Raw genomic sequence first — 26,468 nt, forward strand, 5'->3', positions numbered from 1 at the left:
TGAGACGGGTGCAGTGAGATGGGGAGACAGGCGCAGTGAGATGGGGAGACGGGCGCAGTGAGATGGGGAGACGGGTGCAGTGAGATGGGGAGACGGGTGCTGTGAGATGGTGGGATGGGTGCGGTGAGATGGGGAGACAGGTGCAGTGAGATGGTGAGACGGGTGCGGTGAGATGGGGAGACGGGTGCAGTGAGATGGTGGGATGGGTGCGGTGAGATGGTGAGACGGGTGCAGTGAGATGGGGAGACAGGTGCAGTGAGATGGGGAGACAGGCGCAGTGAGATGGGGAGACGGGTGCAGTGAGATGGTGAGACAGGTGCAGTGAGATGGTGAGAAGGGTGCAGTGAGATGGGGAGACGGGTGCAGTGAGATGGGGAGACGGGTGCGCTGAGATAGTGAGACGTGCACGGTGAGATGGGCACGGTGAGATGTGAGATAATGGGATGAGTGCAGTGAGGTGGTGAGACAGGCTCAGTGAGACAGTGAAACGGGCACGGTGAAATGGTGAGACAGGTATGGTGAGATGGTGAGACGGGCACGGTGAGATGGTGAGACAGGCGAAGTGAGATGGTGATATAGTGAGATGGGTGCAGTGAGATGGTGAGACAGGGGCAGTGAAATGGTGAGACAGGGGTGCAGTGAGATGATGAGACGGGCGCTGTGAGATGGTGAGACGGGTGCGGTGAGATGGTGAGACGGGTGCGGTGAGATGGTGAGACGGGTGCGGTGAGATGGTGAGAGTGGTACAGTGAGATGGTGAGACGGGTACAGTGAGATGGTGAGACGGGAGCAGTGAGATGGTGAGACGGGAGCAGTGAGATGGTGAGACGGGTGCGGTGAGATAGTGTGACAGGCGCAGTGAGATGGTGAGATGGCTGCGGTGAGATGATGCGACGGGCGCTGTGAGATAGTGAGACGGGTGCGGTGAGATGGTGAGGCAGGTGCGGTGAGATGGTGAGACGGGTGCGGTGAGATGCTGAGACGGGTACAGTGAGATGGGAGCAGTGAGATAGTGAGACGTGTACAGACAGATGGTGAGACAGGTGCGGTGTAATGGTGAGACGGGTGCAGTGAGATAGTGAGACAGGCGCAGAGAGATGGTGAGACGGGTACGGTGAGATGATGCGACGAGCCCTGTGAGATGGTGAGACGGGTGCGGTGAGATAGTGAGGCGGGTGCGGTGAGATGGTGAGACGGGTGCGGTGAGCTGCTGAGATGGGTACAGTGAGATGGTGAGATAGGAGCAGTGAGATAGTGAGATGAGTACAGACAGATGGTGAGACGGTGCGGTGAAATGGTGAGACAGGTACGGTGAAACAGTTAGACAGGCGCAGTGAGATGGTGAGACGGGTATGCTGAGATGGTGGTACAGGCACGGTGAAATGGTGAGAGGACGCGGTGAAATGGTGAGAGACGGGCGCAGTGAGATGGTGAGACGGGCGCAGTGGGATGGTGAGACGGGTGCAGTGAGATGGGAGTGGTGAGATGGTGACACGGGTGCAGTGAAATGGTGAGACGGGCACGGTGAGATGGTGAGACGAGCACGGTGAGATGGTGAGACGAGCGCGGTGAGATGGTGAGACGAGCGCGGTGAGATGGTGAGACGGGTGCTGTGAGATGGTGAGACGGGTGCTGTGAGATGGTGAGACGGACGCGGTGAGATGGTGAGACGGACGCGGTGAGATGGTGAGACGGGTGAGGTGAGATGGTGAGACAGGCACGGTGAGATGGTTAGACGGGCAATGTGAGATGGTGAGACGGGCGCAGTGAGATGGCGAGACGGGCGCAGTGAGATGGTGAGACGGGCACAGTGAGATGGTGAGACAGGCGCAGTGAGATGGTGAGACAGGCGGGCGCAGTGAGATGGTGAGACGGGTGCGGTGAGATGGTTAGACGGCTGCAGTGAAATGGTGAAACGGGCGCGGTGAGATTGTGAAACGGGCGCGGGCGTGGTGAGATGGATGCGGTGAGATGGTCAGACAGGTGCCTTAAGATGGTGAGACGGGCGTGGTGAGAATGTGAGATGGGCGCGGTGAGTTGGTGAAACGGGCGCGGGCGTGGTGAGATGGGTGCGGAGAAATGGTGAGACGGGTGCGGTGAGATGGTGATACAGGCGCGGTGAGATGGCGGGACCGGTGCGGTGTGATGGTGAGACGGACGTGGTGAGATGGTGAGAAGGACGCGTGAGATGGTGAAACAGGTACAGTGAGATGGTGAGACAGGCATGGTGAGATGGTGAGAAGGGCGCAGTGAGATGGTGAGATGGGTGCAGTGAGATGGTGAGACAGGCGCGGTGAGATGGTGAGATGGGTGCGGTGAGATGGTGAGACGGGTACAGTGAGATGGTGAGATGGGAGCAGTGAGATGGTGAGACGTGTACAGACAGATGGTGAGACGGGTGCGGTGAAATGGTGAGACAGGTGCGGTGAGATAGTGAGACGGGTGCAGTGAGATAGTGAGACGGGTGCAGTGAGATGGTGAGACAGGTACGGTGAGATGGTGAGACGGGTACGGTGAGATGGTGAGACGGGTACGCTGAGATGGTGAGACGGGCATGGTGAGATGGTGAGACGGGCGCAGTGAGATGGTAAGACAGGCGCAGTGAGATGGTGAGACGGGTGGGCGCAGTGAGATGGTGAGACGGGCGCGGTGAGATGGTGAGACGGGTGCAGTGAAATGGTGAGACGGCGCAGTGAGATGGTGATACGGGTGTGGTGAGATGGTGAAACGGGCATGGTGAGATGGACGCGGTAAGATGATGAGACAGGTGCAGTGAGATGGTGAGGGTGAGACGGGCGTGGTGAGATGGTGAGACGGGTGCGGTGAAATGGTGAGACGGGTGCGGTGAAATGGTGAGACGGGCGCGGTGATATAGTGAGACGGGCGCGGTGAGATGGTGAGACCGGTGCGGTGAGATGGTGAGACCGGTGCGCTGAAATGGTGAGACAGGTACGGTGAGATGGTGAGACAGGCGTGGTGAGATGGTGAGAAGGGCGCAGTGAGATGATGTGAAGGGCGCAGTAAGATTGTGAGACGGGTGCAGCGAGATGGTGAGACGGGCGCGGTGAGACGGGTACAGTGAGATTGTGAGATGGGAGCAGTGAGATAGTGAGACGTGTACAGACAGATGGTGAGACGGGTGCGGTGAAATGGAGAGACAGGTGCGGTGAGATAGTGAGACAGGTGCAGTGAGATGGTGAGACGGGTATGGTGAGATGGTGAAACGGGTGCGGTGAGATGGTGAGACGGGCGTGGTGAGATGGTGAGACGGTCGCAATGAGATGGTGAGAAGGGCGCAGTGAGATGGTGAAATGGGTGCAGTGAGACAGGGAGACGGGTGCGGTGAGATGGTGAGACGGGTGCGGTGAAATGGTGAGAAGGGCGCGGTGAGATGGTTAAATGGGTGCAGTGAGACAGGCAGACGGGTGTGGTGAGATGGTGAGATGGGTGCGGTGAGATGGTGAGACGGGCGTGGTGAGATGGTGAGACGAGCGCAATGAGATGGTGAGAAAGGCGCAGTGAGAATGTGAAATGGGTGCAGTGAGACGGGATGGGTGCAGTGAGAAGGTGAGAAGGGTGCTGTGAGATGGTGAGAAGGGTGCTGTGAGATGGTGAGACGGGCGCGGTGAGATGGTGAGACGGGCGCGGTGAGATGGTGAGACGGGCGAGGTGAGATAGTGAGACAGGTGCAGTGAGATGGTGAGACGGGTACGGTGAGATGGTGAGACGGGCGCGGTGAGATGGTGAGACGGGCGCGGTGAGATGGTGAGACGGGTGAGGTGAGATATTGAGACAGGTGCAGTGAGATGGTGAGACGGGTACGGTGAGATAGTGAGACAGGCACGGTGAGATGGTGAGACAGGCACGGTGAGATAGTGAGACGGGCGCAGTGAGATGGTGAGACGGGCGCAATGAGATGGTGAGACGGGCACAGTGAGATGGTGAGACAGGCGCAGTGAGATGGTGAGACAGGCGTGCGCAGTGAGATGGTGAGACGGGTGCGGTGAGATGGTTAGACGGCTGCAGTGAAATGGTGAAACGGGCGCGGTGAAATGGTGAAACGGGCGCGGGCGTGGTGAGATGGATGCGGTGAGATGGTCAGACAGGTGCCTTAAGAGGGTTAGACGGGCGTGTTGAGAATGTGAGATGGGCGCAGTGAGTTGGTGAAACGGGCGCGGGCGTGGTGAGATGGGTGCGGAGAAATGGTGAGACGGGCGCGGTGAGATGGTGATACAGGCGCGGTGTGATGGTGAGACGGACGTGGTGAGATGGTGAGAAGGACGCGTGAGATGGTGAAACAGGTACAGTGAGATGGTGAGACAGGCATGGTGAGATGGTGAGAAGGGTGCAGTGAGATGGTGAGATGGGTGCAGTGAGATGGTGAGACAGGCGCGGTGAGATGGTGAGATGGGTGCGGTGAGATGGTGAGACGGGTACAGTGAGATGGTGAGATGGGAGCAGTGAGATGGTGAGACGTGTACAGACAGATGGTGAGACGGGTGCGGTGAAATGGTGAGACAGGTGCGGTGAGATAGTGAGACGGGTGCAGTGAGATGGTGAGACGGGTACGGTGAGATGGTGAGACCGGTACGGTGAGATGGTGAGACGGGTACACTGAGATGGTGAGACGGGCATGGTGAGATGGTGGGATGGGCGCAGTGAGATGGTAAGACGGGTGGGTGCAGTGAGATGGTGAGACGGGCGCGGTGAGATGGTGAGACGGGTGCAGTGAAATGGTGAGACGGCGCAGTGAGATGGTGATACGGGTGTGGTGAGATGGTGAAACGGGCATGGTGAGATGGACGCGGTAAGATGGTGAGACAGGTGCAGTGAGATGGTGAGAAGGGCGTGGTGAGATGGTGAGATGGGTGCAGTGAGACGGGGAGACGGTGCGGTGAGATGGTGAGACGGGTGCGGTGAGACGGTGAGACGGGTGCGGTGAGATAGTGAGACGTGCGCAGCGAGATGGGCGCTGTGAGATGTGAAACGGGTGCAGTGAGATGGTGAGATGGGCGCTGTGAGATGTGAGACGGGCGCTGTGAGATGTGAGACGGGCGCAGTGAGATGGTGGGATGGGCGCGGTGAGATGGTGAGATGGGTGCGGTGAGATGGTGAGACGGGTACAGTGAGATGGTGAGATGGGAGCAGTGAGATGGTGAGACGTGTACAGACAGATGGTGAGACGGGTGCGGTGAAATGGTGAGACAGGCGCGGTGAGATAGTGAGACGGGTGCAGTGAGATGGTGAGACGGGTACGGTGAGATGGTGAGACGGGTACGTTGAGATGGTGAGACGGGTACGCTGAGATGGTGAGACGGGCATGGTGAGATGGTGACACGGGCGCAGTGAGATGGTAAGACGGGTGGGCGCAGTGAGATGGTGAGACGGGCGCGGTGAGATGGTGAGACGGGTGCAGTGAAATGGTGAGACGGCGCAGTGAGATGGTGATACGGGTGTGGTGAGATGGTGAAACGGGCATGGTGAGATGGACGCGGTAAGATGGTGAGACAGGTGCAGTGAGATGGTGAGAAGGGCGTGGTGAGATGGTGAGATGGGTGCAGTGAGACGGGGAGACGGGTGCGGTGAGATGGTGAGACGGGTGCGGTGAGACGGGTGCGGTGAGATAGTGAGACGTGCGCAGCGAGATGGGCGCTGTGAGATGTGAAACGGGTGCAGTGAGATGGTGAGATGGGCGCTGTGAGATGTGAGACGGGCGCTGTGAGATGTGAGACGGGCGCAGTGAGATGGTGGGATGGGTGCAGTGAGATGGGGAGGCGGGTGCGGTGAGATGGTGAGACGGGTGCGGTGAGATGGTGAGATGGGTGCGGTGAGATGGTGAGACGGGCGCGGTGAGATGGTGAGATGGGCGCGGTGAGATGTTGAGATGGGTGCGGTGAGATGGGTGCAGTGAGATGGTGAGACGGGCGCGGTGAGATGGCGAGACGGGCGCGGTGAGATGGTGAGACGGGTGTGGTGGAATGGTGAGACAGGCGCTGTGAGATCGTGATACGGGCATGGTGAGATGGTGAAACGGGCGTGGTGAGATGGTGAGACCGGTGCGGTGAGATGGTGAGGGTGAGACGGGCGTGGTGAGACGGTGAGACGGGTGCGGTGAAATGGTGAGACAGGTGCGGTGAAATGGTGAGATGGGCGCGGTGATATGGTGAGACGGGCGCGGTGATATGGTGAGACGGGCGCGGTGAGATGGTGAGACCGGCGCGGTGAGATGGTGAGACCGGTGCGGTGAGATGGTGAGACAGGTACGGTGAGATGGTGAGAAGGGCGCAGTGAGATGGTGAGATGGGCGCAGTGAGATGGTGAGAAGGTCGCAGTGAGATGGTGAGACGGGTGCAGCGAGATGGTAAGATGGGCGCGGTGAGACGGGTACAGTGAGATTGTGAGATGGGAGCAGTGAGATAGTGAGACGTGTACAGACAGATGGTGAGACGGGTGCGGTGAAATGGAGAGACAGGTGCAGTGAGATAGTGAGACAGGTGCAGTGAGATGGTGAGACGGGTATGGTGAGATGGTGAAACGGGTGCGGTGAGATGCACGCGGTGAGATGGTGAGACGGGCGTGGTGAGATGGTGAGACGGTCGCAATGAGATGGTGAGAAGGGCGCAGTGAGATGGTGAAACGGGTGCAGTGAGACAGGGAGACGGGTGCGGTGAGATGGTGAGACGGGTGCGGTGTAATGGTGAGACGGGTGCAGTGAGATAGTGAGACAGGCGCAGAGAGATGGTGAGACGGGTACGGTGAGATGATGCGACGAGCCCTGTGAGATGGTGAGACGGGTGCGGTGAGATAGTGAGGCGGGTGCGGTGAGATGGTGAGACGGGTGCGGTGAGCTGCTGAGATGGGTACAGTGAGATGGTGAGATAGGAGCAGTGAGATAGTGAGATGAGTATAGACAGATGGTGAGACGGTGCGGTGAAATGGTGAGACAGGTACGGTGAAACAGTGAGACAGGCGCAGTGAGATGGTGAGACGGGTATGCTGAGATGGTGGTACAGGCACGGTGAAATGGTGAGAGGACGCGGTGAGATGGTGAGAGACGGGCGCAGTGAGATGGTGAGACGGGCGCAGTGGGTTGGTGAGACGGGCGCTGTGGGATGGTGAGACGGGTGCAGTGAGATGGGCGTGGTGAGATGGTGACACGGGTGCAGTGAAATGGTGAGACGGGCGCGGTGAGATGGTGAGACCGGTGCGGTGAGATGGTGAGACCGGTGCGGTGAGATGGTGAGACAGGTACGGTGAGATGGTGAGACAGGCGTGGAGAGATGGTGGGAAGGGCGCAGTGAGATGGTGAGAAGGGCACAGTGAGATGGTGAGACGGGCGCAGTGAGATGGTGAGACGGGTGCAGCGAGATGGTGAGACGGGCGCGGTGAGACGGGTACAGTGAGATGGGAGCAGTGAGATAGTGAGACGTGTACAGACAGATGGTGAGACGGGTGCGGTGAAATGGAGAGACAGGTGCGGTGAGATAGTGAGACAGGTGCAGTGAGATGGTGAGACGGGTATGGTGAGATGGTGAAACGGGTGCGGTGAGATGCACGCGGTGAGATGGTGAGACGGGCGTGGTGAGATGGTGAGACGGTCGCAATGAGATGGTGAGAAGGGCGCAGTGAGATGGTGAAATGGGTGCAGTGAGACAGGGAGACGGGTGCGGTGAGATGGTGAGACGGGTGCGGTGTAATGGTGAGACGGGTGCAGTGAGATAGTGAGACAGGCGCAGTGAGATGGTGAGATGGGTATGCTGAGATGGTGGTACAGGCACGGTGAAATGGTGAGAGGACGCGGTGAGATGGTGAGAGATGGGCGCAGTGAGATGGTGAGACGGGCGCAGTGGGATGGTGAGACGGGCGCTGTGGGATGGTGAGACGGGTGCAGTGAGATGGGCGTGGTGAGATGGTGACACGGGTGCAGTGAAATGGTGAGACGGGCGCGGTGAGATGATGCGACGGGCGCTGTGAGATAGTGAGACGGGTGCGGTGAGATGGTGAGGCAGGTGCGGTGAGATGGTGAGACGGGTGCGGTGAGATGCTGAGACGGGTACAGTGAGATGGGAGCAGTGAGATAGTGAGACGTGTACAGACAGATGGTGAGACGGGTGCGGTGTAATGGTGAGACGGGTGAGATAGTGAGATAGTGAGACAGGCGCAGAGAGATGGTGAGACAGGTACGGTGAGATGATACGACGAGCCCTGTGAGATGGTGAGACGGGTGCGGTGAGATAGTGAGGCGGGTGCGGTGAGATGGTGAGACGGGTGCGGTGAGCTGCTGAGATGGGTACAGTGAGATGGTGAGATAGGAGCATTGAGATAGTGAGATGAGTACAGACAGATGGTGAGACGGTGCGGTGAAATGGTGAGACAGGTACGGTGAAACAGTGAGACAGGCGCAGTGAGATGGTGAGACGGGTATGCTGAGATGGTGGTACAGGCACGGTGAAATGGTGAGAGGACGCGGTGAGATGGTGAGAGACGGGCGCAGTGAGATGGTGAGACGGGCGCAGTGGGATGGTGAGACGGGCGCAGTGGGATGGTGAGACGGGTGCAGTGAGATGGGCGTGGTGAGATGGTGACATGGGTGCAGTGAAATGGTGAGACGGGCGCGGTGAGATGGTGAGACGAGCACGGTGAGATGGTGAGACGAGCGCGGTGAGATGGTGAGACGAGCGCGGTGAGATGGTGAGACGGGTGCTGTGAGATGGTGAGACGGGTGCTGTGAGATGGTGAGACGGACGCGGTGAGATGGTGAGACGGGCGCGGTGAGATGGTGAGACGGGTGAGGTGAGATGGTGAGACAGGCACGGTGAGATGGTTAGACGGGCATGGTGAGATGGTGAGACGGGCGCAGTGAGATGGTGAGACGGGCACAGTGAGATGGTGAGACAGGCGCAGTGAGATGGTGAGACAGGCGGGCGCAGTGAGATGGTGAGACAGGCGGGCGCAGTGAGATGGTGAGACGGGTGCGGTGAGATGGTTAGACGGCTGCAGTGAAATGGTGAAACGGGCGCGGTGAGATGGTGAAACGGGCGCGGGCGTGGTGAGATGGATGCGGTGAGATGGTCAGACAGGTGCCTTAAGATGGTGAGACGGGCGTGGTGAGAATGTGAGATGGGCGCGGTGAGTTGGTGAAACGGGCGCGGGCGTGGTTAGATGGGTGCGGAGAAATGGTGAGAAGGGTGCGGTGAGATGGTGATACAGGCGCGGTGAGATGGCGGGACCGGTGCGGTGTGATGGTGAGACGGACGTGGTGAGATGGTGAGAAGGACGCGTGAGATGGTGAAACAGGTACAGTGAGATGGTGAGACAGGCATGGTGAGATGGTGAGAAGGGCGCAGTGAGATGGTGAGATGGGTGCAGTGAGATGGTGAGACAGGCACGGTGAGATGGTGAGATGGGTGCGGTGAGATGGTGAGACGGGTACAGTGAGATGGTGAGATGGGAGCAGTGAGATGGTGAGACGTGTACAGACAGATGGTGAGACGGGTGCGGTGAAATGGTGAGACAGGTGCGGTGAGATAGTGAGACGGGTGCAGTGAGATGGTGAGACGGGTACGGTGAGATGGTGAGACGGGTACGGTGAGATGGTGAGACGGGTACGCTGAGATGGTGAGACGGGCATGGTGAGATGGTGAGACGGGCGCAGTGAGATGGTAAGACAGGCGCAGTGAGATGGTGAGACGGGTGGGCACAGTGAGATGGTGAGACGGGCGCGGTGAGATGGTGAGACGGGTGCAGTGAAATGGTGAGACGGCGCAGTGAGATGGTGATACGGGTGTGGTGAGATGGTGAAACGGGCATGGTGAGATGGACGCGGTAAGATGATGAGACAGGTGCAGTGAGATGGTGAGGGTGAGACGGGCGTGGTGAGATGGTGAGACGGGTGCGGTGAAATGGTGAGACAGGTGCGATGAAATGGTGAGACGGGTACGTTGAGATGGTGAGACAGGCGTGGTGAGATGGCGAGAAGGGCGCAGTGAGATGATGTGAAGGGCGCAGTGAGATTGTGAGACGGGTGCAGCGAGATGGTGAGACGGGCGCGGTGAGACGGGTACAGTGAGATTGTGAGATGGGAGCAGTGAGATAGTGAGACGTGTACAGACAGATGGTGAGACGGGTGCGGTGAAATGGAGAGACAGGTGCGGTGAGATAGTGAGACAGGTGCAGTGAGATGGTGAGACGGGTATGGTGAGATGGTGAAACGGGTGCGGTGAGATGCACGCGGTGAGATGGTGAGACGGGCGTGGTGAGATGGTGAGACGGTCGCAATGAGATGGTGAGAAGGGCGCAGTGAGATGGTGAAATGGGTGCAGTGAGACAGGGAGACGGGTGCGGTGAGATGGTGAGACGGGTGCGGTGAAATGGTGAGAAGGGCGCGGTGAGATGGTTAAATGGGTGCAGTGAGACAGGCAGACGGGTGTGGTGAGATGGTGAGATGGGCGCGGTGAGATGGTGAGACGGGCGTGGTGAGATGGTGAGACGGGCGCAATGAGATGGTGAGAAAGGCGCTGTGAGAATGTGAAATGGGTGCAGTGAGACGGGATGGGTGCAGTGAGAAGGTGAGAAGGGTGCTGTGAGATGGTGAGACGGGCGCGGTGAGATGGTGAGACGGGCTCGGTGAGATGGTGAGACGGGTGAGGTGAGATAGTGAGACAGGTGCAGTGAGATGGTGAGACGGGTACGGTGAGATGGTGAGACAGGCACGGTGAGATGGTGAGACAGGCACGGTGAGATGGTGAGACGGGCGCAGTGAGATGGTGAGACGGGCGCAGTGAGATGGTGAGACGGGCACAGTGAGATGGTGAGACAGGCGCAGTGAGATGGTGAGACAGGCGGGCGCAGTGAGATGGTGAGACGGGTGCGGTGAGACGGTTAGACGGCTGCGGTGAAATGGGCGCGGTGAAATGGTGAAACGGGCGCGGGCGTGGTGAGATGGATGCGGTGAGATGGTCAGACAGGTGCCTTAAGAGGGTTAGACGGGCGTGGTGAGAATGTGAGATGGGCGCAGTGAGTTGGTGAAACGGGGCGGGCGTGGTGAGATGGGTGCGGAGAAATGGTGAGACGGGCGCGGTGAGATGGTGATACAGGCGCGGTGAGATGGTGGGACCGGTGCGGTGTGATGGTGAGACGGACGTGGTGAGATGGTGAGAAGGACGCGTGAGATGGTGAAACAGGTACAGTGAGATGGTGAGACAGGCATGGTGAGATGGTGAGAAGGGCGCAGTGAGATGGTGAGATGGGTGCAGTGAGATGGTGAGACAGGCGCGGTGAGATGGTGAGATGGGTGCGGTGAGATGGTGAGACGGGTACAGTGAGATGGTGAGATGGGAGCAGTGAGATGGTGAGACGTGTACAGACAGATGGTGAGACGGGTGCGGTGAAATGGTGAGACAGGTGCGGTGAGATAGTGAGACGGGTGCAGTGAGATGGTGAGACGGGTACGGTGAGATGGTGAGACGGGTACGGTGAGATGGTGAGACGGGTACGCTGAGATGGTGAGACGGGCATGGTGAGATGGTGAGACGGGCGCAGTGAGATGGTAAGACAGGCGCAGTGAGATGGTGAGACGGGTGGGCGCAGTGAGATGGTGAGACGGGCGCGGTGAGATGGTGAGACGGGTGCAGTGAAATGGTGAGACGGCGCAGTGAGATGGTGATACGGGTGTGGTGAGATGGTGAAACGGGCATGGTGAGATGGACGCGGTAAGATGGTGAGACAGGTGCAGTGAGATGGTGAGAAGGGCGTGGTGAGATGGTGAGATGGGTGCAGTGAGATGGGGAGACGGATGCGGTGAGATGGGGAGACGGGTGCAGTGAGATGGGGAGACGGGTGCAGTGAGATGGGGAGACGGGTGCAGTGAGATGGTGAGAAGGGTGCAGTGAGATGGTGAGATGGGTGCAGTGAGACGGGGAGACGGGTGCAGTGAGATGGTGAGACGGGTGCGGTGAGACGGGTGCGGTGAGATAGTGAGACGTGCGCAGTGAGATGGGCGCTGTGAGATGTGAAACGGGTGCAGTGAGATGGTGAGATGGGCGCTGTGAGATGTGAGACGGGCGCTGTGAGATGTGAGACGGGCGCAGTGAGATGGTGGGATGGGTGCAGTGAGATGGGGAGGCGGGTGCGGTGAGATGGTGAGACGGGTGCGGTGAGATGGGTGCGGTGAGATGGTGAGACGGGCGCGGTGAGATGGTGAGATGGGCGCGGTGAGATGGTGAGACGGGTGCGGTGAGATGGGTGCAGTGAGATGGTGAGACGGGCGCGGTGAGATGGCGAGACGGGCGCGGTGAGATGGTGAGACGGGTGTGGTGGAATGGTGAGACAGGCGCTGTGAGATCGTGATACGGGCATGGTGAGATGGTGAAACGGGCGTGGTGAGATGGTGAGACCGGTGCGGTGAGATGGTGAGGGTGAGACGGTGAGACGGGTGCGGTGAAATGGTGAGACAGGTGCGGTGAAATGGTGAGATGGGCGCGGTGATATGGTGAGACGGGCGCGGTGATATGGTGAGACGGGCGCGGTGAGATGGTGAGACCGGTGCGGTGAGATGGTGAGACAGGTACGGTGAGATGGTGAGAAGGGCGCAGTGAGATGGTGAGAAGGGCGCAGTGAAATGGTGAGAAGGGCGCAGTGAGATGGTGAGACGGGTGCAGCGAGATGGTAAGACGGGCGCGGTGAGACGGGTACAGTGAGATTGTGAGATGGGAGCAGTGAGATAGTGAGACGTGTACAGACAGATGGTGAGACGGGTGCGGTGAAATGGAGAGACAGGTGCGGTGAGATAGTGAGACAGGTGCAGTGAGATGGTGAGACGGGTATGGTGAGATGGTGAAACGGGTGCGGTGAGATGCACGCGGTGAGATAGTGAGACGGGCGTGGTGAAATGGTGAGACGGTCGCAATGAGATGGTGAGAAGGGCGCAGTGAGATGGTGAAATTGGTGCAGTGAGACAGGGAGACGGGTGCGGTGAGATGGTGAGACGGCTGCGGTGTAATGGTGAGACGGGTGCAGTGAGATAGTGAGACAGGCGCAGAGAGATGGTGAGACGTGTACGGTGAGATGATACGACGAGCCCTGTGAGATGGTGAGACGGGTGCGGTGAGATAGTGAGGCGGGTGCGGTGAGATGGTGAGACGGGTGCGGTGAGCTGCTGAGATGGGTACAGTGAGATGGTGAGATAGGAGCAGTGAGATAGTGAGATGAGTACAGACAGATGGTGAGACGGTGCGGTGAAATGGTGAGACAGGTACGGTGAAACAGTGAGACAGGCGCAGTGAGATGGTGAGACGGGTATGCTGAGATGGTGGTACAGGCACGGTGAAATGGTGAGAGGACGCGGTGAGATGGTGAGAGACGGGCGCAGTGAGATGGTGAGACGGGCGCAGTGGGATGGTGAGACGGGCGCTGTGGGATGGTGAGACGGGTGCAGTGAGATGGGCGTGGGGAGATGGTGACACGGGTGCAGTGAAATGGTGAGACGGGCGCGGTGAGATGGTGAGACCAGTGCGGTGAGATGGTGAGACAGGTACGGTGAGATGGTGAGACAGGCGCGGTGAGATGGTGAGAAGGGCGCAGTGAGATGGTGAGAAGGGCGCAGTGAGATGGTGAGACGGGTGCAGCGAGATGGTGAGACGGGCGCGGTGAGACGGGCACAGTGAGATGGGAGCAGTGAGATAGTGAGACGTGTACAGACAGATGGTGAGACGGGTGCGGTGAAATGGAGAGACAGGTGCGGTGAGATAGTGAGACAGGTGCAGTGAGATGGTGAGACGGGTATGGTGAGATGGTGAAACGGGTGCGGTGAGATGCACGCGGTGAGATGGTGAGACGGGCGTGGTGAGATGGTGAGACGGTCGCAATGAGATGGTGAGAAGGGCGCAGTGAGATGGTGAAATGGGTGCAGTGAGACAGGGAGACGGGTGCGGTGAGATGGTGAGACGGGTGCAGTGTAATGGTGAGACGGGTGCAGTGAGATAGTGAGACAGGCGCAGTGAGATGGTGAGACGGGTATGCTGAGATGGTGGTACAGGCACGGTGAAATGGTGAGAGGACGCGGTGAGATGGTGAGAGACGGGCGCAGTGAGATGGTGAGACGGGCGCAGTGGGATGGTGAGACGGGTGCTGTGGGACGGTGAGACGGGTGCAGTGAGATGGGCGTGGTGAGATGGTGACACGGGTGCAGTGAAATGGTGAGACGGGCGCGGTGAGATGGTGAGACGAGCACGGTGAGATGGTGAGACGAGCGCGGTGAGATGGTGAGACGGGTGCTGTGAGATGGAGAGACGGACGCGGTGAGATGGTGAGACAGGTGCTGTGAAATGGTGAGACGGGCGCGGTGAGTTGTTGAGAAGGGCGCAGTGAGAAGGTGAGAAGGGTGCTGTGAGATGGTGAGACGGGCGCGGTGAGATGGTGAGACGGGCGCGGTGAGATGGTGAGACGGGTGAGGTGAGATAGTGAGACAGGTGCAGTGAGATGGTGAGACGGGTACGGTGAGATGGTGAGACAGGCACGGTGAGATGGTTAGACGGGCATGGTGAGATGGTGAGACGGGCGCAGTGAGATGGTGAGACGGGCGCAGTGAGATGGTGAGACGGGCACAGTGAGATGGTGAGACAGGCGCAGTGAGATGGTGAGACAGGCGGGCGCAGTGAGATGGTGAGACGGGTGCGGTGAGATGGTTAGACGGCTGCAGTGAAATGGTGAAACGGGCGCGGTGAGATGGTTAAACGGGCGTGGGCGTGGTGAGATGGATGCGGTGAGATGGTCAGACAGGTGCCTTAAGATGGTGAGACGGGCGTGGTGAGAATGTGAGATGGGCGCGGTGAGTTGGTGAAACGGGCGCGGGCGTGGTGAGATGGGTGCGGAGAAATGGTGAGACGGGTGCGGTGAGATGGTGATACAGGCGCGGTGAGATGGCGGGACCGGTGCGGTGTGATGGTGAGACGGACGTGGTGAGATGGTGAGAAGGACGCGTGAGATGGTGAAACAGGTACAGTGAGATGGTGAGACAGGCATGGTGAGATGGTGAGAAGGGCGCAGTGAGATGGTGAGATGGGTGCAGTGAGATGGTGAGACAGGCACGGTGAGATGGTGAGATGGGGGTGCGGTGAGATGGTGAGACGGGTACAGTGAGATGGTGAGATGGAAGCAGTGAGATGGTGAGACGTGTACAGACAGATGGTGAGACGGGTGCGGTGAAATGGTGAGACAGGTGCGGTGAGATAGTGAGACGGGTGCAGTGAGATGGTGAGACGGGTACGGTGAGATGGTGAGACGGGTACGGTGAGATGGTGAGACGGGTACGCTGAGATGGTGAGATGGGCATGGTGAGATGGTGAGACGGGCGCAGTGAGATGGTAAGACAGGCGCAGTGAGATGGTGAGACGGGTGGGCGCAGTGAGATGGTGAGACGGGCGCGGTGAGATGGTGAGACGGGTGCAGTGAAATGGTGAGACGGCGCAGTGAGATGGTGATACGGGTGTGGTGAGATGGTGAAACGGGCATGGTGAGATGGACGCGGTAAGATGGTGAGAAGGTGCAGTGAGATGGTGAGAAGGGCGTGGTGAGATGGTGAGACGGGTGCGTTGAGATAGTGAGATGTGCGCGGTGAGATGGGCGCTGTGAGATGTGAGACGGGCGCTGTGAGATGTGAGACGGGCGCAGTGAGATGGTGGGATGGGTGCAGTGAGATGGGGAGGCGGGTGCGGTGAGATGGTGAGACGGGTGCGGTGAGATGGTGAGATGGGTGCGGTGAGATGGTGAGACGGGCGCGGTGAGATGGTGAGATGGGCGCGGTGAGATTGTGAGCCGGGCGCGGTGAGATGGGTGCAGTGAGATGGTGAGACGGGCGCGGTGAGATGGCGAGACGGGCGCGGTGAGATGGTGAGACGGGTGTGGTGGAATGGTGAGACAGGCGCTGTGAGATCGTGATACGGGCATGGTGAGATGGTGAAACGGGCGTGGTGAGATGGTGAGACCGGAGCGGTGAGATGGTGAGGGTGAGACGGGCGTGGTGAGACGGTGAGACCGGTGCGGTGAGATGGTGAGACCGGTGCGCTGAAATGGTGAGACAGGTACGGTGAGATGGTGAGACAGGCGTGGTGAGATGGTGAGAAGGGCGCAGTGAGATGGTGAGAAGGGCGCAGTGAGATTGTGAGACGGGTGCAGCGAGATGGTGAGACGGGCGCGGTGAGACGGGTACAGTGAGATTGTGAGATGGGAGCAGTGAGATAGTGAGACGTGTACAGACAGATGGTGAGACGGGTGCGGTGAAATGGAGAGACAGGTGCGGTGAGATAGTGAGACAGGTGCAGTGAGATGGTGAGACGGGTATGGTGAGATGGTGAAACGGGTGCGGTGAGATGCACGCGGTGAGATGGTGAGACGGGCGTGGTGAGATGGTGAGACCGTCGCAATGAGATGGTGAGAAGGGCGCAGTGAGAAGGTGAAATGGGTGCAGTGAGACAGGGAGACGGGTGCGGTGAGATGGTGAGACGGGTGCGGTGAAATGGTGAGAAGGGTTCGGTGAGATGGTTATATGGGTGCAGTGAGACAGGCAGACGGGTGTGGTGAGATGGTGAGATGGGTGCGGTGAGATGGTGAGACGGGCGTGGTGAGATGGTGAGACGGGCGCAATGAGATGGTGAGAAAGGCGCAGTGAGAATGTGAAATGGGTGCAGTGAGACGGGATGGGTGCAGTGAGACGGGGAGACGGGTGCGGTGAGATGGTGAGACGGGTGCGGTGAAATGTTGAGACAGGTGCAGTGAAATGGTGAGATGCGCGCAGCGAGTTGGTGAGACGGGCTCGGTGAGATGGTGAGACCGGTGCGGTGAGAGGGTGAGACAGGCGTGGTGAGGTGATGAGAAGGGAGCAGTGAGATGGTGAGAAGGGCGCAGTGAGATGGTGAGACGGGTGCAGTGAGATGGTGAGAAGGACGCAGTGAGATGGTGAGACGGGTGCGGTGAGATGGTGAGACGGGCGTGGTTAGATGGTGAGATGGGTACAGTGAGATGGTGAGATGGGAGCAGTGAGATAGTGAGACGTGTACAGAGAGATGGTGAGACGGGTGCGGTGAAATGGTGAGACAAGTGCGATGAGATAGTGAGACAGGTGCAGTGAGACGTTGAGACGGGTACGGTGAGATGGTGATACGGGCGTTGTGACATGGTGAAAAGGGTTAGGTGAGATGGACGCAGTGAGATGGTGAGACAAGTGCGGTGAGATGTTGAGACGGGCGTGGTGAGATGGTGAGACAGACGCAATGAAATGGTGAGAAGGGCGCAGTGAGATGGTGAAATGGGTGCGGTGAAATGGTGAGACAGGTACGGTGAGATGGTGAGACAGGTGTTGTGAGACGGTGAGAAAGGCGCAGTGAGATGGTGAAATGGGTGCGGTGAAATGGTGAGACCGTTGCGGTGAGATGGTGAGACGGGCGCAGTGAGATGGTGAGACGGGTGCGGTGAGATGGTGAGACGGGTGCGGTGAGATGGTGAGATGGGTACAGTGAGATGGGAGCAGTGAGATAGTGAGACATGTACAGACAGATGGTGAGACGGGTGCAGTGAAATGGTGAGACGGGTGCGGTGAGATAGTGAGACAGGTGCAGTGAGATGGTGAGACGGGCACGGTGAGATGGTGAGACAGGCACGGTGAGATGGTGAGACGGGCATGGTGAGATGGTGAGACGGGCGCAGTGAGATGGTGAGACGGGCGCAGTGAGATGGTGAGACGGGCGCGGTGAGATGGTGAAACGGGCGAGGTGAGATGGACGCGGTGAGATAGTGAGACAGGTGCGGTGAGATGGTGAGACGGGCGCAGTGAGATGGTGAGAAGGGCGCAGTGAGATGGTGAAATGGGTGCAGTGAGATGGGGAGACGGGTGCGGTGAGATGGTGAGATGGGTGCGGTGAAATGGTGAGACAGGTGCGGTGAGATAGTGAGATGTGCGCAGTGAGATGGGCGCTGTGAGATGTGAAACGGGTGCAGTGAGATAGTGAGATGGGCGCTGTGAGACGGTCGCAGTGAGATGGTGAGATGGGCGCAGTGAGATGGTGAGAAGGGCGCAGTGAGATGGTGGGACGGGTGCAGTGAGATGGGGAGGCGGGTTCGGTGAGATGGTGAGACCGGTGCAGTGTGATGGGGAGACGGGTGCGGTGAGATGGTGAGACGGGCGCGGTGAGATGGGGAGATGGGTGCGGTGAAATGGTGAGACGGGTGCGGTGAAATGGTGAGACAGGCGCGGTGAGATAGTGAGACGTGTGCGGTGAGATGTGAGACGGGTGCGGTGAGATGGTGAGACGGGTGCAGTGAGATGGGGAGACGTGTGCGGTGAGATGGGGAGACGGGTGCGGTGAGATGGGGAGACGGGTGCGGTGAGATGGGGAGACGGGTGCGGTGAGATTGTGAGACGGGTGCAGTGAGATGGGGAGACGGGTGCAGTGAGATGGGCACAAAGAGATGGTGAGACGGGTGCATTGAGATGGGGAGATGGGTGCAGTGAGATGGGGAGACGGGTGCGGTGAGATGGTGAGACGGTGAGACAGACGCGGTGAGATAGTGAGACGTGTGCGGTGAGATGTGAGATGGGTGCGGTGAGATGGTGAGATGGGTGCGGTGAGATGTGGGACGGGTGCGGCGAGATGGTGGGACGGGTGCAGTGAGATGGTGAGACAGGTGCTGTGAGATGGTGAGAAGGGCGCAGTGAGATGGTGAGAAGGGTGCAGTGAGATGGGGAGACGGGCGCAGTGAGATGGGGAGGCGGGCGCAGTGAGATGGGGAGACGGGTGCATTGAGATGGTGAGATGGGTGCAGTGAGATGGGTAGACGGGTGCAGTGAGATGGGCACAATGAGATGGTGAGACGGGTGCGGTGAGATGGGTGCGGTGAGATGTGAGACGGGTGCGGTGAGATGGTGGGACGGGTGCAGTGAGATGGGGAGACGGGTGCAGTGAGATTGTGGGACGGGTGCAGTGAGATGGGGAGACGGTTGCGGTGAGATGGGGAGACGGGTGCAGTGAGATGGGGAGACGGGTGCAGTGAGATGGGCACAATGAGATGGTGAGACGGGTGCGGTGAGATGGGGAGACGGAGACGGGTGCGGTGAGATGGGGAGATGGGTGCGGTGAGATGGGGAGACGGGTGCCGTGAGATGGGCACAATGAGATGGTGAGACGGGTGCGGTGAGATGGTGAGAAGGGCGCAGTGAGATGGGGAGACGGGTGCGTTGAGATGGGGAGACTGGTGCAGTGAGATGGGGAGACGGGTGCAGTGAGATGGGGAGACGGGTGCAGTGAGATGGGCACAATGAGATGGTGAGACGGGTGCAGTGAGATGGGGAGATGGGTGCAGTGAGATGGGGAGACGGGTGCGGTGAGATGGTGAGACGGGTGCAGTGAGATGGTGAGACGGACACGGTGAGATGGGCGTGGTGAGATGGTGAGAAGGGCGCAGTGAGATGGTGAGAAGGGCGCAGTGAGATGATGAAACGGGCGCAGTGAGATGGTGAGACGGGCGCAGTGGACGGGTGCGGTCAGATGGGGAGACGGGTGCGGTGAGATGGGGAGACTGGTGCGGTGAGATGGGGAGACTGGTGCGGTGAGATGGGGAGACGGGTGCTGTGAGATGGGGAGACGGGTGCTGTGAGATGGGGAGACGGGTGCGGTGAGATGGTGGGATGGGTGCGGTGAGATGGTTAGAAGGGTGCAGTGAGATGGGGAGACAGGTGCAGTGAGATGGTGAGACGGGTGCGGTGAGATGGGGAGACGGGTGCGGTGAGATGGTGAGACGGGTGCAGTGAAATGGGGAGACGGGTGCAGTGAGATGGGGAGACGGGTGCGGTGAGATGGTGAGACGGATGCAGTGAGATGGTGAGACGGGTGCAGTGAGATGGGGAGACGGGTGCGGTGAGATGGTGAGACAGGTGCGGTGAGATGGTGAGACAGGTGCGGTGAGATGGTGAGACGGGTGCAGTGAGATGGTGAGACGGGTGCAGTGAGATGGTGAGACGGGTGCAGTGAGATGGTGAGACGGATGCAGTGAGATGGGGAGACGGATGCAGTGAGATGGTGAGACGGGTGCAGTGAGATGGGGAGACGGGTGCAGTGAGATGGGGAGACGGGTGCGGTGAGATGGGGAGACGGGTGCGGTGAGATGGGGAGACGGGTGCAGTGAGATGGGGAGACGGGTGCAGTGAGATGGGGAGACGGGTGCGGTGAGATAGGGAGACAGGTGCAGTGAGATGGTGAGACAGGTGCAGTGAGATGGTGAGACGGATGCAGTGAGATGGGGAGACGGATGCAGTGAGATGGGGAGACGGATGCAGTGAGATGGGGAGACGGATGCAGTGAGATGGGGAGACGGGTGCAGTGAGATGGGGAGACGGATGCAGTGAGATGGGGAGACGGATGCAGTGAGATGGGGAGACGGGTGCAGTGAGATGGGAAGACGGGTGCGGTGAGATGGGGAGACGGGTGCGGTGAGATGGGGAGACGGGTGCGGTGAGATGGGTGCAGTGAGATGGTGAGACAGGTGCGGTGAGATGGTGAGACAGGTGCAGTGAGATGGTGAGACGGGTGCAGTGAGATGGTGAGACAGGTGCAGTGAGATGGTGAGACGGATGCAGTGAGATGGGGAGACGGATGCAGTGAGATGGGGAGACGGATGCAGTGAGATGGGGAGACGGGTGCAGTGAGATGGGGAGACGGGTGCGGTGAGATGGGGAGACGGGTGCGGTGAGATGGGGAGACGGGTGCAGTGAGATGGGGAGACGGGTGCAGTGAGATGGGGAGACGGGTGCGGTGAGATGGGTGCAGTGAGATGGTGAGACAGGTGCGGTGAGATGGTGAGACAGGTGCAGTGAGATGGTGAGACAGGTGCAGTGAGATGGTGAGACAGGTGCAGTGAGATGGTGAGACGGATGCAGTGAGATGGGGAGACGGATGCAGTGAGATGGGGAGACGGATGCAGTGAGATGGGGAGACGGATGCAGTGAGATGGGGAGACGGGTGCAGTGAGATGGGGAGACGGATGCAGTGAGATGGGGAGACGGATGCAGTGAGATGGGGAGACGGGTGCAGTGAGATGGGAAGACGGGTGCGGTGAGATGGGGAGACGGGTGCGGTGAGATGGGGAGACGGGTGCGGTGAGATGGGTGCAGTGAGATGGTGAGACAGGTGCGGTGAGATGGTGAGACAGGTGCAGTGAGATGGTGAGACGGGTGCAGTGAGATGGTGAGACAGGTGCAGTGAGATGGTGAGACGGATGCAGTGAGATGGGGAGACGGATGCAGTGAGATGGGGAGACGGATGCAGTGAGATGGGGAGACGGGTGCAGTGAGATGGGGAGACGGGTGCGGTGAGATGGGGAGACGGGTGCGGTGAGATGGGGAGACGGGTGCAGTGAGATGGGGAGACGGGTGCAGTGAGATGGGGAGACGGGTGCGGTGAGATGGGTGCAGTGAGATGGTGAGACAGGTGCGGTGAGATGGTGAGACAGGTGCAGTGAGATGGTGAGACAGGTGCAGTGAGATGGTGAGACAGGTGCAGTGAGATGGTGAGACAGGTGCAGTGAGATGGTGAGACGGATGCAGTGAGATGGGGAGACGGATGCAGTGAGATGGGGAGACGGGCGCAGTGAGATGGTGAGACAGGTGCAGTGAGATGGTGAGACAGGTGCAGTGAGATGGTGAGACGGATGCAGTGAGATGGTGAGACAGGTGCAGTGAGATGGTGAGACGGATGCAGTGAGATGGGGAGACGGGCGCAGTGAGATGGTGAGACGGGTGCAGTGAGATGGGGAGACGGGTGCGGTGAGATGGTGAGACAGGTGCAGTGAGATGGTGAGACAGGTGCGGTGAGATGGTGAGACGGGTGCAGTGAGATGGTGAGACGGGTGCAGTGAGATGGTGAGACAGGTGCAGTGAGATGGTGAGACGGATGCAGTGAGATGGGGAGACGGGTGCAGTGAGATGGGGAGACGGGCGCAGTGAGATGGGGAGACGGGTGCAGTGAGATGGGGAGACGGGTGCGGTGAGATGGTGAGACAGGTGCGGTGAGATGGTGAGACAGGTGCGGTGAGATGGTGAGACGGGTGCAGTGAGATGGGGAGACGGGTGCGGTGAGATGGTGAGACAGGTGCGGTGAGATGGTGAGACAGGTGCGGTGAGATGGTGAGACGGGTGCAGTGAGATGGTGAGACGGGTGCAGTGAGATGGGGAGACGGGTGCGGTGAGATGGTGAGACGGGTGCGGTGAGATGGTGAGACAGCTCGCACGCTGTATAGATGCCCCCCTGTACCTTGGAGGTGAGTACATGGAACTGCTTTGTGATGGTTGCTGGGCATACAGTGGAGGAACATGAGGAGAATTGGGGACCCTGACGATGGGCTGCAAGATTAAATGCGTTGATCACAATATGACCAAATCCCCAGAACTGCAGCATAATGTGTTATTATTAGTATCAGCCCTCCCCCTGGCGATCACATGTGAGTCTGCATATACAGCATAAGGACTGACATGTCCTCTTCGTGTGTCTTTAAATTCTGAAATCCTGCTTAGTGCGAGTTGACGCCACCATCAGATGCACCATGGAAACGTTCAGCGACCCCGACGTGCTAGGTGCAGGCTCCCCGTCAGAGTGCGGCCTCCAGTGTGAGAGATTATGGTGGTCATTCCGGGTTGATCGCTCGCTAGCTAGTTTTAGCAGCCGTGTAAACGCTATGCCGCCGCCCACTGGGGAGTGTATTTTAGCTTAGCAGAAGTGGAAACGCCTGTGCAGCCGAGCTCTACAAAAACAGTTTGTGCAGTTTCTGAGTAGCTCTGAACTTACTCAGCGCTTGCGATCACTTCAGCCTATTCCTGTCCGGATTTGACGTCATACACCCACCGAAAACGGTCAGTTGACACCCAGTAACGCCCCCTTCCTGTCAATCCCTATAGATTGTAAACTTGCGAGCAGGGCCTTCCTACCTCTATGTCTGTCTGTTTTTACCCAGTTTTGTTCTATTACTGTTGTTCTAATTGTAAAGCGCAACGGAATATGCTGCGCTATATAAGAAACTGTTAATAAATAAAATAAATAAATAAATAAATAATCCTCTTGCGGCCGCCAGTGTGAAGGAAAACTTCGCTAGAACCTGAGCACTACCACAAAGAGCTTTGTACCCGTACGTCACGCGTGCGCATTGCGGGGCATACACATGCGCACAAATGCCATTTTTTCACCTGATCGCTGCGCTGCGAAAATCGTCAGCGAGCGAACAACTCGGAATGACCTCCTATGTGTCAGAGTGCGGCCTCCAGTGTCAGAGATTTTGTGTCAGAGTGCGACCTCCAGTGTGACAGATTAAGTGTCAGAGTGCGACCTCCAGTGTGAGAGATTAAGTGTCAGAGTGCGACCTCCAGTGTGAGAGATTACGTGTCAGAGTGCGGCCTCCAGTGTGAGAGATCATGTGTCAGAGTGCGGCCTCCAGTGTGAGAGATTGTGTGTGAGAGTGCGGCCTCCAGTGTGACAGATCAAGTGTCAGAGTGCGACCTCCAGTGTGAGAGATCATGTGTCAGAGTGCGGCCTCCAGTGTGAGAGATTGTGTGTGAGAGTGCGGCCTCCAGTGTGACAGATAAAGTGTCAGAGTGCGACCTCCAGTGTGAGAGATCATGTGTCAGAGTGCGGCCTCCAGTGTGAGAGATTGTGTGTGAGAGTGCGGCCTCCAGTGTGACAGATCAAGTGTCAGAGTGCGGCCTCCAGTGTGAGAGATTGTGTGTCAGAGTGCGACCTCCAGTGTGACAGATTAAGTGTCAGAGTACGACCTCCAGTGTGAGAGATTACGTGTCAGAGTGCGGCCTCCAGTGTGAGAGATTGTGTGTCAGAGTGCGGCCTCTAGTGTGAGATATTACGTGTCAGAGTGCGACCTCCAGTGTGAGAGATTTTGTGTCAGAGTGCAGCCTCCAGTGTGACAGATTAAGTGTCAGAGTGCGACCTCCAGTGTGAGGGATTACGTGTCAGAGTGCGACCTCCAGTGTGAGAGATTACGTGTCAGAGTGCGGCCTCTAGTGTGAGAGATCATGTGTCAGAGTGCGGCCTCCAGTGTGAGAGATTACGTGTCAGAGTGCGGCCTCCAGTGTGAGAGATCATGTGTCAGAGTGCGACCTCCAGTGTGAGGGATTATGTGTCAGAGTGCGACCTCCAGTGTGAGGGATTATGTGTCAGAGTGTGACCTCCAGTGTGAGAGATTATGTGTCAGAGTGTGACCTCCAGTGTGAGAGATTGTGTGTCAGAGTGCGGCCTCCAGTGTGAGAGATTATGTGTCAGAATGCGGCCTCCAGTGTGAGAGATTGTGTGTCAGAGTGCGGCCTCCAGTGTGAGAGATTGTGTGTCAGAGTGCGGCCTCCAGTGTGAGAGATTACGTGTCAGAGTGCGGCCTCCAGTGTGAGAGATTACGTGTCAGAGTGCGTCCTGCAGTGTGAGGGATTATGTGTCAGAGTGCGGCCTCCGGTGTGAGAGATTCAGTGTCAGAGTGCGACCTCCAGTGTGAGAGATCATGTGTCAGAGTGCGACCTCCAGTGTGAGGGATTATGTGTCAGAGTGTGACCTCCAGTGTGAGAGATTATGTGTCAGAGTGTGACCTCCAGTGTGAGAGATTGTGTGTCAGAGTGCGGCCTCCAGTGTGAGATATTATGTGTCAGAGTGTGACCTCCAGTGTGAGAGATTGTGTGTCAGAGTGCGGACTCCAGTGTGAGAGATTCAGTGTCAGAGTGCGACCTCCAGTGTGAGAGATCATGTGTCAGAGTGCGACCTCCAGTGTGAGGGATTATGTGTCAGAGTGTGACCTCCAGTGTGAGGGATTATGTGTCAGAGTGTGACCTCCAGTGTGAGAGATTATGTGTCAGAGTGTGACCTCCAGTGTGAGAGATTATGTGTCAGAGTGCGACCTCCAGTGTGAGATATTGTGTGTCAGAGTGCGGCCTCCAGTGTGAGAGATTATGTGTCAGAGTGCGGCCTCCAGTGTGAGAGATTGTGTGTCAGAGTGCGGCCTCCAGTGTGAGGGATTGTGTGTCAGAGTGCGGCCTCCAGTGTGAGGGATTACGTGTCAGAGTGCGGCCTCCAGTGTGAGAGATTACGTGTCAGAGTGCGGCCTCCAGTGTGAGAGATTATGTGTCAAAGTTTGGCCTCCAGTGTGAGAGATTATGTGTCAGAGTGCGACCTCCAGTGTGAGGGATTATGTGTCAGAGTGCGACCTCCAGTGTGAGGAATTATATGTCAGAGTGCGACCTCCAGTGTGAGATATTGTGTGTCAGAGTGCGGCCTCCAGTGTGAGAGATTGTGTGTCAGAGTGCGGCCTCCAGTGTGAGAGATTGTGTGTCAGAGTGCGGCCTCCAGTGTGAGGGATTATGTGTCAGAGTGCGGCCTCCAGTGTGATGGTTTATGTGTCAGAGTGCGGCCTCCGGTGTGAGAGATTATGTGTCAGAGTGCGACCTCCAGTGTGAGGGATTGTGTGTCAGAGTGCGTGTGTGTGTGTGAGTGCACCTGTGTGTGAGTGTGCATCTTTGTGTGTGAGCGTGCATGCGTGTGTTTGTGTGTGAGTGTATGTGTGTGCATGTGTGTGTATATGTGTGTGTGAGTGTGTGAGTGAGTGTGTGTGTGTGTGTGTGTGTGTGTGTGTGTGTGTGTATGCGTGTGTTTCCCTTTTACCTGTTACACAGCCCAGGTGATGGTGGAAATATAACCCCAGGTGACAGTGACACGTCTGATCTGTGCATGAGCTGAATGGTGGGCACGCGGCATACTGGCTACAAGACACGGGACCTGTGATGAGAGACAGAACACGGGACATGTACAAATATCACAATATACTGAGTAATCTAAAATCCCAAAAAAAGTTCTAGCCCCAAGAATTTCCGATATGTGAGCCTCAATGTGTACCAAAGCCTGCAGCGGGGCGTCTGAACCCAAAGGTGAGGTGCCGGTGTAGGTAAAGGGGAGGAGCTGATGTTGTGAGTGAGGGAAGAGGGCCCTGCTCGTCTACAGGGACTGCGATACTGTAATGTAATAATAATACACTGTGGGTGTATATACCAATGTTGTTCTCTGGGGTGTCACAGGAAAGCTGTCACGTCACTAAGGTTCTCCAGTGTATATGTCCCCAGCTGTGCCATCGTTATATCACACTCGCCTACTATTGAATAAACCTGTCAGGGAGATGTGACAGTAACACCTATCAGTGCGGGCGTGCGTTGCTACATCTGAGAGGCGCGTCATACACATGACTGTCATCCAATGTAAATGAGCCCCACAGCTGTCAGTGATGAGAAGACGCGGATACCTCTCAGGATTTGCTCATGCGCAGTGTGTTTTACATGTGGTTGCATGGGAAATCTTTATTTGAAAATACATGTCAACATAGGGATCATTGTGCCTTATACCCAATGCAGGAAAATGACACGGATGACCCCCTCTGACTGTATTTATCTC

At 57.9% G+C, this 26,468-nt stretch overlaps 1 protein-coding gene across 1 annotated transcript in view; it reads right to left on the minus strand.

The window, feature by feature from the left end:
• Nucleotides 1–26,468, minus strand: part of LOC134929704 (hepatitis A virus cellular receptor 1-like) — a 164,307-nt gene that overhangs the window by 43,580 nt on the left and 94,259 nt on the right. The window contains exon 7 of the mRNA XM_063925282.1: nucleotides 25,689–25,802. Coding sequence (XP_063781352.1) covers nucleotides 25,689–25,802 — 114 coding nt within the window. The remainder of the gene's footprint in view (nucleotides 1–25,688; nucleotides 25,803–26,468) is intronic.

This window comes from Pseudophryne corroboree, chromosome 5, assembly GCF_028390025.1.
Source record: "Pseudophryne corroboree isolate aPseCor3 chromosome 5, aPseCor3.hap2, whole genome shotgun sequence".
Taxonomy (NCBI): Eukaryota; Metazoa; Chordata; class Amphibia; order Anura; family Myobatrachidae; genus Pseudophryne; species Pseudophryne corroboree.